General features: G+C 35.9%; 1 protein-coding gene and 1 pseudogene across 18 annotated transcripts in view; one reads left to right on the forward strand and one right to left on the reverse strand.

Moving 5' to 3' along the window:
• Positions 1 to 17,233, forward strand: part of LOC143660073 (uncharacterized) — a 28,229-nt gene that overhangs the window by 2,363 nt on the left and 8,633 nt on the right. For 3 of the 18 annotated variants that reach the window (XM_077133511.1, XM_077133510.1, XM_077133514.1), the window contains exons 2-6: positions 266 to 306; positions 1,001 to 1,126; positions 1,573 to 1,626; positions 1,827 to 3,680; positions 10,275 to 17,224. In XM_077133511.1, the coding sequence (XP_076989626.1) occupies positions 13,964 to 14,923 (960 nt within the window). In that variant the 5' untranslated portion in view covers positions 266 to 306; positions 1,001 to 1,126; positions 1,573 to 1,626; positions 1,827 to 3,680; positions 10,275 to 13,963 and the 3' untranslated portion in view covers positions 14,924 to 17,224. Of the gene's footprint in view, positions 1 to 37; positions 59 to 265; positions 307 to 906; positions 1,127 to 1,547; positions 1,627 to 1,826; positions 3,681 to 10,274; positions 17,225 to 17,233 lie in introns of those variants that run through there. The other 15 variants (XM_077133499.1, XM_077133504.1, XR_013163833.1 and 12 more) reach the window with 13 other exon arrangements.
• LOC143660094 (tropomyosin-1-like) lies at positions 9,668 to 10,439 on the reverse strand (annotated as a pseudogene).

The following is a 17,233-nucleotide window of genomic DNA, read 5'->3' on the forward strand; positions in this document are numbered from 1 at the left end:
TTTACTGAGAAACTAATAAAAGTGGTTTCTGTTGCAGATGTTGGGAGCAATGGAATAGGTAAGAACATAGAAAAGTACCTTTCTACTGTATGCTTTTTGGGGCATATTCTTTGCACATAAATTTTCATATATTGCTGTCTTTATGTAAGAGGAAAATGTTGATATTTTGTGCTCATTACATTTCTTTCCAGCAAAGTTTCACAATGATATTTTGAACAATTACTTTGACTTTCTTGAAATAATTCCTTCATTTTTCTAATTTCAGGCTTTGGATCATTAAAACAATCAACAGCAACAAAAATATCAGTGAGTTGTTTTTTCACTTATCTTTTAAAATTATGACTCTGTCATTGACCAGCTCCTTTTCACCTGTACATAATTTTTGAACAACCTAATACCACTACTATGACTTAGCTAACACTGGCTTGTGACCAACATGTCGTTTTCGCCTTGAGGCCTGTCTTAATCTAATCCATACATCCAAATGTCTAATAAATAGCACTACTTGGATATTCTATGGGATTGTCAAATTCTGAATATTCCACATCATACTTTATCTCCCTTCTCTGGTGAGGGGGTCTTCTGTTTATTCCCTCTTCATATTGTTTTGGTGATATGCACAACTATCTTAATAGTTTTTAAGTCACTCACCTTTGTGTAATGCTAGACCCTTTCACCTCTGTTACACCCCAGTGCAAATAGGTACCAAGTTCTCTTCTATCACACATAATAAATGATAAATCGGTTTGCTAAATCCTTGATGAACGTCAGGTTACAGGACATTATAATATGTATTTTTCCCCAGGGAATGACAACCTAGGTAAATTATGTGGATTATGAATTTTTACGAGTGCTGTGTATGAATACAACCTCTAAGAAAGGTCATTACGTGGTTCTTTTTCACAGGCCAGTTTACTTGTGCATCTTTGGAATCTACATTTTCTTCTTCAGAAGCCTGAAGGTTTCAGGTTTGATTTATGGGGTGTTGCTTTGTCCCCAGCATAACATTCAGGTGTGATACCATTTCCCCACTTACTGGTTGTAAAGTCACTAAACTGGATGTGATCCTCAGTTGAAGCAAGAAGAGCATGAATGATGGAACAAATGTAAAGGAGATATTGTCAAGGTAAGTGTGTGAGAATCATAAATATGAATGGGGAAAAGGCCCATCATAATTATTCAGTGAGGATTTGTTACCTTTGAAATGTTTTGCAAGCAGTTTCTCATGGCCCAATTCTTACTTGATGAGAGTTGGTAGCTGTTCTTCATAAACCCATATAATATTTCCAGATTTTCATGGATCATTGTTCTCCTCCATCAGATTCTAGATAGCCCTTTGCTCCTTTAAATCTTTATCAGGGTGTCAGCTTCCCTACTTTGTTTTCTCTTTTTTCTTCGTTAGTCTAGCTAAAGGTTTATCATTTTTGTTGATCTTTTCAGAGAACCAGGTTTTGCTTTTATTGCTCTTCTTTATTTTCCTGTTTTCGATTTCATTAATTTTTTTTAACTTTAATTTTGATTATTTCTTTTCTTCTTGGTTACCTTAGGTTTATATTGTTCTTCTTTCTCTAGTTTCCTAAGTTGGAAGATGGAAGATTATTGATTTTAGACATTTCATCTTTTCTAGTAAGTGTATTTAATGCTATAAATATTTCTGTAAGTACTGCTTTTGCTGTATCCCCAAAACTTTGATAAGTTGTATTTTCATTTTCTTCAGAATATCGTATAATTTCTCTTAGACTTATTTGACCTATGTGTTTTTTTGTGTGTGTGTTTTTGTTGTTGTTGTTGTTTTTGTTTTTTTTGTTTCGTTTTCGCATGGGCAGGCACCGGGAATTGGACGCAGGTCTCCGGCATGGCAGGCAAGAACCATGTATTTTTTATAAGTATATTTAATCTCCAGATATTTTGGAATTTTCCAGCTGTCTTTCTGTTAATGATTTCTAGTTTAATTCCATTGTGATTGAAGGACATACTTTGTATGATTTCTATTCTTTAAAATTTGTTAAGTTGTGCTTTCTGGCCCAGAATGTGGCCTGTCCTTGAATATTCCATGTGAACTTAAGAAGAATGTGTATTGTGCCATTTGGGGATAAAATATTCTATAAGTATCAGTTGAATTCAGTTGATTATGCTCTTCAGTTCAACTATATCCTTACTGATTTTTCTGCCTGCTGAATCTGCCAATTACTGAAAGAGGTATGTTGACGTCTACAAAGATAATAGTGGATTTGCTTATTTCTCTTTACAGTTTTTTCTCTACAGTGTTTTAATGCTGTTAGGCCCATATATCTTAAAGAATGTTATGTCTTCTTAGAGAATTGGCACATTTATGATTGTGTTGCTAAATCCCTGATAATTTTTATTGTTCTGGAGTTTGCTTTGTCTGAAAGCTATTCCAGCTTTCTTTTGATTAGTATTTTTTTTAAAGATTATATTTATTTTGTGAGGAGTGATGTTCTCCACTGTTATATTAAAAGATGGGTTAAGAGCTTTGTGTGTATTTATGAGTATGTGTTTATACTTTTAACATGTAAATAACTCAGTACTAAAGGGATTTGATAAATTAATCACTGTGCATCAGCATGATGAAAGACAGTGTAGCCATGACGTTCTCCTTTGACTTTATAGGTAAGAAATGTCAATAGCATTTTTTCCACCTTTTTTAAAACATTTTTTTATCGTGAAATATAACATATGCAGAAAAGTTATGAATTTCAAAGAGCAGTTTAACAAGTACTTAGAGAACAAATTTCACAGGTATGGGTTGCAGTTCCACAATTTCAGGTATTTCCTTCTAGCTCTTCTAATACACTAGGGACTAGCAAGAAATATCAATATAATGATTTATAATGAAATATCAATATAATGATTAACAACCATTGTTAATCCTGTCTTCTCTGTTGCAGCTACTCCCTCTTATTTGATCCTTCTCCCTGTCTTCAGGGATAATTGGGCAATGACCATTCTTGCTTTTATCATGTTGAAAAGGTCCACCCCTTTACTTTTAACCTATCATTATCTTTATATTGAAAGTGGTTTTCTTATAGACAACGTATAGTTGGGGCTTGTTTTTATACACTCTGTTGGTCCCTGTTTTAATTGGTATATTTAGGCCATTGATATTTAGATTGATTATAGATATAGTTCAATTAATATATTTATACCTTTCTTCCTTGCACGTCTTCTTTGTTTCTTTTATATCTTTTATATCTTCCCTCTTCTCTGGTTTTAACTGAGCATATTTCTGTCCTCTTCTTATTTAAAAATGTTTACTGGTTGCCTAGAGTATGCAGTGTACATTTGCAGCTGATCTAAGTCCACTTTCAATTAACACTCTGCCACTTCATGGCTAGTACAGGTGCCATAGAGAAATCCCAGTTTCTCCCTCCCATCCACTATAATATTGCTGTTATTAATTAATATAATTGATAGTTCTTTGTTCAGTATAATAATAACATCAATATTTTGGGTGATTATAGCTTATGAATAAGTGGAATGACTAAGAAAAATAAAATAATTTACTTAACTTCATTTGTTCTTTCTCAGACACTCTTCCATTCTTCATGTAGATCTGAGTTTCTGGCCTGGATAATCTTTCACTCTCTGAAGAACTTCTTTTAACATTTCTTTCAAGACAGATAGATCTCCTGGTGACAAAGTCCCTCAGTTTTTATTTGGTAAGAAAGTATTTATTTCTCCTTTACTTTTTATTTTTGTTGTATAATTAAATTGTTCCAGGCTGCAGTACCTGGGGTTACTTAGCTTTTTTCTTTCCTTCTTTAGAAGATTATCATTCTGGAGCTACTTCATAGAGAGTTGTGTAGATGAGTTTACATAGCGACTGAGGCACTGAAAATGCATGGTCTGAAGTGTGCTTTAGTAATTGTAACTCTTAAAGAAATTAATAGAAGTAAAGTCAAAGATAGGGAAGAGAAAGCAAGTTGTGAAATTCTGTACACAGTACAGTTACTCAACTCTGCAGCGTCAATCACACCTTAGATTGACATATTGATTCCATTTTATAAATAGGTTATTATAAAAATAAATCTAAAAAAATAAATCTGGAGGGACTAGTTCAAACTTAATAGCTGCCTTCAGCTGGTGTGATGATGTGAACTTTCCCTTTTACTACAGATTTTTGCCATTTAAAAAATTTTAATAATGATCATGTATCACATTTGTCATCAAAAATCGCTAAAGGGTTAAACTTTATAAGCTGCCATCTTGGCACACCCCTACCCTTTTCCTTTACTCGCTTTCCCTGGGGGCAGAGTACTGGGTTTTTTTTCCCAACCAGCTGCCATTGGGAAATATTTTCTCCTATCCATAAGCCCCTAATTAAAACTCATGTCTAATCTTCAAAAAAAATGAATAAAGATGTTTTCTTAAAAAAGAAAAAATATTGTATAATGTAACATATACAAAGCAAAAAAAGAAAAGAGCAGTAGTTTTCTTTTTAAAAAATATTTTTATTCTAAACAACAAATATACAAACATTCTTAACATGGTTATAATCAGTGCCTCACAATATCACAACATAGTTGTGTATTCATCACCATGATCATTTTTTTGCATCTCTGCAGCAAAAGAAAGAAAAAAGAAAAAACTCATACATCCCATACCCCTTACCCCTTCCTCTCGTTGACCACTCATATTTCAGTCTACTCAATTTATTTTAACATTTGTTCCTCCATTTGCTTATTTCTTACCCATCTTTTTACTCATCTGTCCGTACCCAAGATAAAAGGAGCATCAGACACAAGGTTTTCACAATAACAGTCACATTGCAAAAGCTATATCATTATAAAATCATCTTCAAGAAACATGGCCACTAGAACATAGCTCTACAGTTTCAGGTACTTCCCTCTAGCCACTCTAATACACCATAAACTTAAAAGGGGATATCTATATAATGCATAAGAATAACCTCCAGGATAACTTCTCCACTCTGAAATCTCTCGGCCATTGACACTTTCTTTTGTCTCATTTCTCTCTTCCACCTTTTACTTGAGAAGTTCTTCTGAATCCCTTGATGCCGCATTCCAGCTTATCCCAGGATTTCTGTCCCATGTTGCCAGGGAGATTTACACCCCTGGGAGTCATGTCCCACGTAGACTGGGGACAGCAGTGAGTTTGCTTGCTATGTTGGCTTGGATAGAGAGAGGCCACATATGAGCAACAAAAGAGGTTCTCTGGGGGTGACTCTTAGGCATAATTTTTTTTTTGCCTCTGGGTTAATGGTTTTTATTATTATTATTATTATTTTTAGGCATAATTTTAAGTAGGATTAACCTGTCCTTTGCAGGGATAAATTTCATAGGGGCAGACCCCAAGATCGAGGCCTCGGCTTATTGATTTGTTGTCCCCACTGCTTGCAAGAATATCAGAAATTCTCCAAATAAAGAAGTGGGATTTTTCCCCTTTTCTCCTTTTCCCCCAAGGGGACTTTGCAAATACTTCTTTATTCACAGTTCAGATCACTCTGGGATTTATCGGGGCATCGCACTAACCTGAACAAACCAACAAAATCTCATGCCCTATTCAAGGCTCCATGTACTTAATGGTGTTCAATTAAACTGACTATACAAGTTAAATTAGGAACTGCACTAGTCAAAATATAAATTTTGCACCAAATAAATATTTCTCCCTTTAGTCTCACACATAAAGTTTTAAAATGTGAATGATCATGTATTTTCAACACCCTGCAGCACTGTCATTCCTTTGTTCTTCCTCATGCAAAAACATTTTTTAGTTTCTGCATTTAATCACCACCATTATACACCCTAGACATTCCTAAATTATACCATCTCAGTCTTTATCATCTATCTTTCTTTATGGTTTCATATGTGCCCCCAGCCCTTCACCCTCTATCATTCTCACATTCAGCTTCATTCAGTGTACTTACATTATTGTGCTACAATCAGGTAGTATTGTGCTATGCATTTCTGAATTTTTACAATCAGTCCTGTTGTGCATTCTATCCCTTCAGCACGCCACCTATTACCCAGTCTCTATCCTATTTCTGTCTCCTGGTAACCTGTGTTCTTAATTGATATTCTTCTCAAGTTCGCTCATTAATATTAGTTCATATCAGTGAAACTATACACTATTTTCCTTTTGTTTCTGGCTAATTTCACTCAGCATAGTGTCTTAAAGATTCATCCATGTTGTTACAGGTTTCATGGCTTTATTCTGTCTTACAGCTATGTAATATTTCATTGTATGTATTTGTACCACAGCTTGTTTAGCCACTCATCTGTTCATGGACACTTGAGCTGTTTCCATCTCTTGGCAGTTATAAATAATGCTGCTATGGTGTGCAAATGTCCATTTGTATTATTACCTTCATAGCCTCTGAAATACCTAGCAATGGGATTGCTGGGTTATATGGCTGCTCTATACTTAACTTCCTGAGGAACCACTAAGCTGCTTTCCACAGCAGTTGTACCATTTTACATATCCTGCAGTGGATAAGTGTGCCTTTTTCTCCACATATTGTCTAGCACTTACTGTTTTCTGTTTTTTTGATACTGGCCATGTTGGTGAGTGCGACATGGTATCTCATTGTGGTTTTGATTTGCATTTCCCTTATAGTAAGTTGATCATCTTTTCATGTACCTTTTAGCCATTTGTGTTACCTCTTCTGAGAAGTATCTATTCATATCTTTTGCCCATTTTTTAATTGGGTTGTCTTTTTTGTTGTTGAGTTGAAGATTCTCTTTATATATTCTGGGTACTAAACCCTTATCTCATGTGGTTTCCAAATATTGTCTCCCATTGCATAGGTTGCCTTTTTACTTTCTTTTGACAAAGTTCTTTGATACATAAAAGTGTTTACTTTTGGGTGGGCCATGGTGGCTCAGCAGTCAGGGTTCTCGCCTGACATGCCTGAGACCTAAGGTTCAATTCCTGGTGCCTGCCCATGTTAAAAAAAAAAGTTTAATTTTGAGGAGTTACCATTTATCTATTTCTTTCTTCAGTTCAAAAATGCTTGCGCTTTGGGTGTAAGATCTAGGAAATTGCCTCCTATTACAAGTTTTATAAGATATTTCCCTACATTTTCTTGTAAAATTTTTATGGTCTAACTCTAACATTTAGGTCCTTGATCCATTTTGAGTTAATTTTTGTATAAGGTATGAGATATAGATCCTCTTTCTTTTGCGTATGGATATCCAGTTCTCCAAGCACCATTTATTGAAAAGACTGCTGTGACCCAGGTGAGTTGGCTTGGCTGCCTTAACGAAGAACAATTGTCCAAAGATAAGAAGGTCTAGATCTGAGCATCCTATTGGTCAGTATATCTATCTTTATGCCAGTACCATGCTGTTTTGACCACTGTAGCTTTGTAATATGCCTGAAAGTCAGGTAGCGTGAGATCTCCCACTTCATTTTTCTTTCTCAAGGTATTTTTGACTATTCAGGGCACCCTACCCTTCCAAACAAATTTGGTTATTGGTTTTTCTATTTCTGCAAAGTAAGTTTTTGGGAGTTCAATTGGTATTGCATTGAATCTGTAAATCAATTTGGGTAGAATTGACATCTTAACTATTTCATCTTCCAGTCTGTAAATATGGTATCCTCTTCCATTTATTTAGGTCTTCCCTAATTTCTTTTAGCAATTTCTTGTAGTTTTCTTTGTATCCTTAGTTGAATTTATTCTTAAATATTTTATTATTTTGGTTGCAATTGTAAATGGAATTTTTTTTCTTGATTTCCTCCTCGGATTGCTCATGACTAGTGTATAGAAATGTTACTGATTTTTGATCCGTACCCTGCCACTTTGCTGTACTTATTTGTTAGCTCTAGTAGCTTTGCTGTGGATTTTTCTGGGTTTTCAACATACAGTATTATATCATCTGCAAACACAGAGTTTTTATACTTCCTTTCCAATTTTGATGTCTTGTATTTCTTTTTCTTGTGTAATTGCTCTGGTTAGAACTTCCAACACAATGTTGAATAACAGTGGTGATGGTGGGCACCCTTGTCTTGTTTCTGATCTTAGGGGAAGGCTTTCAGTCTTTTTCCATTGAGGATGAGGTTAGCTGTGTATTTCATATATTCTTTTTGTCGTGTTGAGGAAGTTCCCTTCTATTCCTATCCTTTGAAGTGTTTTCCCCAAGAAACAATGTTGAATTTTGTCAAATGCCTTTTACTGCATCGAGATGATCATGTGTTTTTTCCTGCTTTGATTTGTTGATAGGGTATCTAAGAAGTTGTCTATTTTATCTACATTGTCTTGTTTATTAGCATAAAGTTGCTCATAGTATCCTCTCATTACCACCTTTATTTCTGCAGGATCAGTGTTTGTGTCTCCTCTTCCATTTCTGATTTTATTTATTTGCATCCTCTCTTTTCTTTTTGTCAACCTTGCTAATGGTCCCTCAATTTTAATTGATTTTCTCCAAGAACCAACTTCTGGTTTTGTTGATTTCCTCGATTGTTTTCATGTTCTCAACGTTATTTATTTCTGCTCTAATCTACATTAGTTCTTTCCTTTTGCTTGCTTTGGCGTTAGTTTGCTATTCTTTCTCTAGTTCCTACACACAAATAGGTAATTCCTTGATTTTTGCTCTTTCTTCTTTTTTGATATAGGCATTTAAGACAATAAATTTTCCTCTTAGCACAGCCTTTACTACATCCCATAAATTTTATGTTGTATTTTCATTTTCATTTGACTCAAAATATTTACTGATTTCTGTTAACTCCTTCTTTGACCCACTTGTTGTTTGAGTGTGTTCTTGAACCTTCATATATTTGTGAATTTTCTGGCCCTCAGCCTGTTATTGATTTCCAACTTCATTCTTTCATTATCTGAGAAAGTGTTTTGTATGATTTCAGTCTTTTCAAGCTTATTCAGACTTGCTTTGTGACCCAGCATATGGTCTGTCCTTGAGAATGATCCATGAGCACTTGAGAAAAATGTATATCCTGCTGTTCTGGGGTATAATGTTCTATAAATGTCTGTTAAGTCTAATTCACTTATTGTATTATTCAAATTCTCTGTTTCTTTATTGATCCTCTATCTAGATGTTCTATCCATTGATGAGAGCAGGGAGTTGAAGTCTCCAACTATTATGGTAGAGGTGTCTATTTCTCTTTTCAGTGTTTTGTGTTTGCCTTGTGTATTTTGGAGTACTCTGGGTTGGTGCGTAAATATTTATGATTGTTATGTCTTCTTGTTGAATTGTTCATTTTATGAATACATAGTGTCCTTTGTTGCCTTTAATTGTTTTACATTTGAAATCTAATTTGTCAGATATTAGTGTAGATACTCCTGGTCTTTTCTGATTGTTGTTTGCATGAAATATCTTTTCCCAACCTTTCACTTTCAACTGATGTTTGTCCTTGGGTCTAAAATGAGTCTCTTGTAGACAGTAGTTAGATGGTCCTGTTTTTAATCCATTCTACCAATCTGTGTCTTTGATTGAGGAGTTTAATCCATTTACATTTAGTGTTATTACTATAAAGGCAGTACTTTTGTCTACCATTTTGCCTTTTGGATTTTGTATGTCATATCTAATTTTTTTTCTCTGTTTACCTTTACTGATAGTTTTCATTTCTATACTCTTCTCCACACTTCTCTCTCCTGCCTTTTCCTAACTGCCTTAGTGCTCCCTGTAGTATTTCTTCCAGAGCCGGTCTTTTGGTCACATATTCTCTCAGTGACTCTCAGGTCAGCTTTGGGTAGACTGGCCTCAGGCGGAGTTGTGGTCAAAGGGAGGAGCAGCAGCAGAGTGTTACTGGGGTGCTCTACATCTCATTCAGGTCAAGCAGAGTCCGGTCCAGCATTCTTTTTGTACAGAGGTGCTCCTCTTTGGTGCATTTCAGTTCATCTTCCAGGTCATCAGTTGTCTTTTCCAGCTTGGCTACCAGTCTCTGAGCAAATTTGGCATGGGTCTCTGCCTCCTTGAGTTTATCAGTGAGAATCTTTATCTCCTTCTTCAATTTGTCTTCTTTTTGGGAGTACTTTTCTTCAGCAGCTCTCAGATACTTCAGGTTCTGGTCCATAAATCTGATCTCCTCATCCATCTCTCAGCAATGGGACTCTGCCAGCTCAGCTCGTTCCTCAGTGCGTTCCAGATCCCCTTCAGTAATCACCAACCTACAAGCCACATCGTTGTACTTCCGATCTGCCTCTTCTGTGATGTGCTTAGCTTCTTTGAGTTGGATTTCCTGGGGTTCCATCTTTTCTTCATCTTTTAAATAAACCAGTTTTCAATAATCTTTCTACCTCTGTCGCTCTCATCAGCAGCTTTCTCTGCTTCCTCTAGATTTTGCAGGAGCACAAGCCAAGTGCTCCTGAACATGGTACAGCTCCTCTTCAACCAGCTGGATCCATCGGTTCAAGGAAGCCACTTCAACCTCAGCCTGTTCCCAGGCCTGCCTTTCTCTCTCCACCTCCCACTGGAAGCACTCGGCTCTCTCCTCAGCATCATCGGCCTGCTGCTGTAGAACCTGGATCTTGCACTTCAGCACCACGATGGTGATGATTCTGACTATGATGCCCCCCCAGCTACTACTTGTGCTCAGCTTCCTGCCTCCTCCACTTGGCTTTGCAGCCACTTCTCCCCTCTTCCTTCACTTTTGAAGGCTAATTTTGTTGGATACAAAATTTTATTCTGGAAGATTTTTCCTTTCAACACTTTAAATATTTTATTAATTTTCCCTTCTAACTTACATAGATTTTGAAGAGAAGTCTGGTTTATTTCTTATCTTTGTTGTTCTGTAAGTAATGTCCACCTCTGCCCCAGGCTTCTTTCAACATTTTCACTTCGTCTTTAATATCAGTATGGTATACTATGGGTGGGTTTTTTGGTATTTATCTTGCTTGATGTTGTCTGAGCTTACTTGAATTCATGGTTTGGTGTCTGCCAACAATTTTGGAAAATTCTCAGCCATTCTTACCTGAACTATTTCTACTTTCCTTTCTCTTTTTCTTTCCTTTGGTACTTCCATTATGCATGTTACAACTTATGAAATTGTCCCACAATTCTTGGATATTCTCTTATGTATTTTACATTCTTTTTCCTCCTTGCATTTTAGGTTAGGAATTTTATATAGACATATCTTCAAGCTCACTGATTCTTTCCTCAGCCATATTCAGTGTACTAATGAGACATCCAAAGCATTCTTCATTTGTGTTGTACCATGTTTTGATCTCTAGCATTTCCTTTTGCTTTTTTTCTTAGAGTTTCCATCTTTCTGCTTACATTACCCATTAGTTTTTGTATGTTGTCCACTTTTTCCCTTAGTTTCCTTAGCATAATATTCATAATTATTTTAATTTCCCAATCTGATAGTTCCAGAATCCCTACCAGTTTTAATCTGGTTCTGAAACTTTTTCTTCTGTTCAGACACTGTTTTTTCCCTACCTTTTATTGATCAGACCTTGTAATTTTTTGTTGAAAGCTGGATATGATCTTTTGAGTAATAATACTCAGATTAAATAGGCCATTAGTGTGAATTTTTATGTTTATCTGGTTTGGATTTGGGCTGTGTTTAATGTGTGCTGTTGCTTTAGGTGTCAAAGATTGAATTTCCATTACTTTCCTTGTTTTTGTCTCTCTTGTTGATTTTGGGTTTTGCTGGAAATTCCTTAAATAGTGTGTGCATGTGTGTGTGTGTGCACGTGCATGTGCCAGTATGTCAGTTGTAATCCACTATTATACTGGAATGTGTTGATATGGTGGGTAAGGTATTGGGCAGAAGTGTTCTATAATCTTAGTAAATCCTACCTTTATTGGGCCAGAGTCTCTGGGCTGTGACCTTCAGAAGAGATTCTTAGCCTACCCCTCCACCCTCACCATTTTATTTGAGACAGGAAGACCAGAGAGTCTCAAGCTGCCCAATTGATCTTACCCTAGGTCAATCAGGGCTTCACAGGTTTCTTCTGAGGTCCCCTGCCATAGAGAGAAGAATGCTGTTCTGGGCATATTTCAAAATGATTACTTTTCCCCTTTCCCTGCCCAAAATATAAGGGGGTTTTTTGCAGACTTCATCATGAGAACCTAGTTGTGCTTCTGGAGGCAAAGATCACAAAAGTGTAGAATCTGTTATAAGACTGGACCCCCAGGAGTTTTTAAATCTCAAAGCTAGTTTATACACAACCTCCAGCACTTTGTCAATTACCATTTAAGTGTTCTACCAGTTGCTGGCTACACTGGCAGCTTCCTCTCCCTGTAAGCTGTTATTGGTCTGTCTCTCTACTTTTTTATGATGGCAGTTTGCTCTGTGACCTCAATTCTCTAGCCAAAGAAGCAATGTTGATTCTCGGTTTGTGTGGCTTTTTTCTTCTGTTTGTTTTGTTTTCTTGTTTTTTTCTTCCAGGAGCCAGTCGAAGTCCAGCCCTTTCTTTGGCATTGCAGGGTTTGGGCACCTGCTAAGTCAACTCTACTACACATGTACATATACAGATATGTATGGATATACTAGTACATCTATATGATTAATTCAGAAATTGGAAGTGTTATAAGTTAAATCTATTTGTAATTTTGACAGAATAAGGTGAATTGCTATACAAAGATATTAAACCAATTTACAGTCCTACAAAAAATGGATGACAGTACTTTTTCCCTATCCTGCTATATAGTTCATTTATTCAGTAAATATGTATTGAATGCTAATTATATAATAGCCACTCACGATATATCAGTAAGCAAAATAAACTGTATTTCCTGCTTTCAAGGAGATTACATGTAGTGTTGCTAGGTAGTAGATATGGAGGGAGACAATAATCAAATACATCAAATATATATGAGCTCAGGTGATGATAAATGGTATAAAAAACTGAAGGTTCCCATTCATTGCTTTGGTCATTTTACTTCCTATTCAGTCAGTCTTACTCAGATTGGCATGATTTTAATTTTCACATCCATTCATTTTATTTGTCACATGCCTACTGCATGCTCTCTTAGCTTTGCTGATTCCTTATATGTTTAAGGTTACCTGTAAAAGCTGTTAAAGCTGTGTGTATCAATGGATGTCAACTTTTTGTCCAAATAGAATCTTCCTTCTCAGCAATTAAGAGATAATTTATTTGTACTTGGAATCTCTTTCACATTAAGAGACTAAGCCAGAAACCAGAATCACTTCCACAAAAGCACATATCTAAAATTTTATTAATAACATTGTGAGGAAAGTATGTTCAAGTGAAGATTTACTGGGTACTAACCACGTTTTAGGCTCTGTTCTAATTTGTACCCATTCTCTTTGTACTCCATTTATAGACACCTAAGACATTAAGAAGCAAAAAGAACAGCATAACAAAAGGCTTATGAGTGAAGTTATGTCTACTTTCACAACAGCACAGGCCTTAAGATGGAGGGAGAGAAAGTTGGGAAAATACACTACAGACATTGTTTCCTCAAAATAACACCTCTCTGAATGTGACTTCACTTGAAAGAATTTGTTTCATGCTTAACTAAGTACGATGGAAGAAAGAATGAAGACAGTGAGTTTTGCCATAGTTTGTCCCACATGGTAGTCATCCCCCTTAAGTGTAATGAGTATCAAAATCTTCTTTTGGAAATTCAACCTCAGGAGATGCCTAAGAATTAATACTTGAGAGAAACCATTTGGATTTAATGAATGTGGGAAAGTTACACATCAGAGAAATCATGAAGGAATAAAACCCTGTGTGTAGGCTTCTCTCCTTCCATCTTTCCTTGCTAGAGTGCTACATGTCTTCTCACATGTGTGCTCAATAAACTTTATTTAAAAAAAAAACCTTTGTATAAGCAATATTGGAAATACTACAGCCAGCATGAAATCACATTAAGCATGAGAATATTCATACATAAATTAGTATTGTAATGATCCTGGGAATATGTTTATCTGAAGCAAAATCTCATGGACTATGAGAAAATTCGTACTAGAGAGAAATGATATATGAGTGTCCTGGAAGTAGTCATCTTTTACTTCACATTTGAAAAGCCGTACAGGGCAATAGCATATAAATGTAATGTGGGAAAGCTTTAAACCAGATGGAAAACCTCTGTATTCATTAGAGAAATCATATACTTGTGGGAAAGCTTTAATTCAAATGCCAAATCTCAGACATAAGAGATTTCATACTAGAAAGAAACCTTATGCATGTAAGGAATGTGAAAAAACTTTTAGTCATAAATCACATCTCACAGAGCATGAGAAAACTCACAATGGAGAGAAAGAATATGAATGTAAAGAATGTGGGAAAGTCTTCAGCCAAAAACAATATCTCGTTAAACATTGGAACATACATACTGGAGAAAAACCCTATATATGCAGTGAGTGTGGAAAAGCCTTTAACCAGAAGGAAAACTTGATTACCCATCATAGAATCCATACTGGAGAGAAACCTTATGAATGTGATGGATGTGGGAAAGCTTTCATTCAGAAATCAAGCCTCACTACACACCAGAGAAGACATACTGGAGAGAAACCCTTTATATGTAAGAAATGTGGGAAAGCCTTCAGTGACAAATCTAATCTCACCGAGCATGAGAAAATTCATATTGAAGAGAAACCTTATAAATGTAATGAATGTGGAACAACCTTCAGCCAGAGGCAGTATCTCATTAAACATTACAACATTCATACTGGAGAGAAACCCTATGAATGTAATAAATGTGGGAAAGCCTTTTCTCAAATCACATCACTAATTGTACATGTGAGAATTCATACAGGTGATAAACCTTATGAGTGTAATATATGTGGGAAAGCATTCTCTCAAAGTTCATCTCTTACTGTACATATTAGAAGTCATACAGGTGAGAAGCCTTATGGTTGTGATGATTGTGGAAAAGCCTTTTCTCAGTTCTCAACTCTTGCTTTACATGCAAGAATCCATACGGGTGAGAAGCCTTATCAGTGTAGTGTGTGTGGAAAAGCTTTTAGCCAGAAGTCACACCATATTAGACATCAGAGAATTCATACTCATTAAAAGTGCTGTGAATTCCTAGAATAAAGAAGGCCTTCAGATTCATAGCCCATTAGAAAAGTCATTCTAAAACAAAATACCATGAATGTGGAAAGCCTTAAAAAGACCAGTACTTAATATCTAAGAATTTTCATGAGGAGAAAGGATTAATAAAATTCTGACTTGTCCTACACAAACTCATAGTATATACTATTGTTGGACTTTTAAAAGACTTCTCATTAAGAAGCAAGTACGAGTCCTGCTATACCTCTGCTGCTAAACATGGTCATGAGTGGAGATTCTAAGTAGTGCAGTAAAGTGAAAGAAGAAGTGGTATACAAATTAGAAAGGAAGAGACAAAGTTACCATGTTTGTACCCTGTAATATGATACCCTACATAATGCTATAATTATTAAAATTGTTTTATGTTGATGTAATAGTTATGTGGAATAGAATATGTTGTCAAGAAACATGGCCATACATTTGTAGGAAAGGAATGGAGTAGCCACTAGTAAGGAATTGAGATAAAGGGTGTTGTATTTGCACAACAGAAAATTATAGAACAGTTAAATAATGTATATATTAGCAAGAAAACATTGCAAGCATCTGAGTGAAAAAACTCAAGACTCAAAATGATGCATATGCTATGCTACATTTTTTGTAAGTTTGAGTAAAACAAAGGCTAATGCTGTACATTGATTATGGATTCATATGTGTATGTAATAAATAACAAAAAATAATTTGAAACTGTATGTGCCAAAGTCTTTGCAGTGATTCCCTCTACGGAGAGGAGAGAAGAGACTAGGGGTGGTGATTGAATGGAACGTTTGGCTTTACATTTAAAGTTTCATTTCTAATTAAAAAGAAAAGGCTAAAGCATATAAAACAAGTGTAAGCTAATTTTTAAAACTTGGAGGATAAGGAAAGGAAAGCTGTTACTGCAGAAATCATGTTAAGTATGAAAAATAAAGTTGCAGCATATTAATACAAATGTACTGTTTGAGCATGTCAGTCTTTAGTAATTCCTAGTCTGATTTTGCAGCACTTTGCTTGAACTCACACATTATTAAAGATTGTTACCAGTTATCATGATTCATGTATAGACTTTGTTACATGAGTTTCCTTGACCTGTAGGCTTAAATATTTGTTTGATTATTGGCATTGTTTGAAAGGAGAAAACATCCAAATACGTAAATCTTCTATAACTCACTGAATCAAACTTTAATCTCTGGGTTTTAGGTTTATTTGCAACTTGCTGGTAAACTTTCCTATACTCAGCCTGAGACAGCTTGTCGTCTCGCCTCTTCCTCCTCTTCTTTCTCTGGTGGGAGAGTGAACAAGATATTCTCTAGCTTGAACCAAAGTTATCTGAGGGTAATTCATTTTTCTTCTTCCTTCTCCACCTTATAGGAAGACGGTGATTAATGCATTTTGTGAATGGTGTTGAAAGCAATACATAGGATTTACATGTGAGTTTGATTTTGTACTCTCAAACTCAAAATAATGAAACCACTTTGACAACTGTGAAAAGTTTTTGTGTACTGCCTTGGCATGCATTTTACTTTGGCTAAGCCACTTGCCGCAGCACTGACCTCCAGCCTAATTAATAAGCCCTTTTCCAACCCTGGGGTATACATTCTCCTAGAGCCCAAACCCACATGCATGGCCACCAGACACACCTTTCACCTACCCACGCTCCTCATCTTAAACCTATGACTGGTCCAAATTGATAAACTAACCATCCCCTCCACTCTCAGACCCCCCAGTCCATCTCCCTTCTCATACAAGTTTGCTGGAAGCTAACCAGGCATTGACTCCCACAGGAAATCTGACCTTTACATCAGGACTACAATAAAGGCTCAAGTTCACAGGTCCCTCCCTGCTTGTGCGCTCCCTACCCACTGGTTGAACCACTCAAGCCTATTGCACTTCCCCTTAACCCCTCATTGGGACCCCCCTCTCTCTCTTTGGGAACTGTGAGTAACATTTCTCATACATTATGAGCACAGATTCAATTTTGTGACACCTGACCTTTACCCAGACCAAATATAAAAATCCAACTTAACTAATTCAGAACAGCCACCAAAGGCGGTATATCACTGTCTTTTACTACCTATTTAAACATGAAACTACATAATCTTTTTAACCAAGATGATATTTGATGACACATAAAACATCTTTATTTTTTCTTCAAGCCTCATGACATCTTTGCTTCCAAAAAATGTTACTGTCCTTTTATCCCTTTTTTGCCTTCCTCTAAGTAATCTCTTAGATATGGTTCTGCTAACCTTGAATGTTGTGTAAGTAATAAAATCTCTGCTTTTTTCTGTGTCT

This window comes from Tamandua tetradactyla, chromosome 16 (assembly GCF_023851605.1).
Source record: "Tamandua tetradactyla isolate mTamTet1 chromosome 16, mTamTet1.pri, whole genome shotgun sequence".
Taxonomy (NCBI): Eukaryota; Metazoa; Chordata; class Mammalia; order Pilosa; family Myrmecophagidae; genus Tamandua; species Tamandua tetradactyla.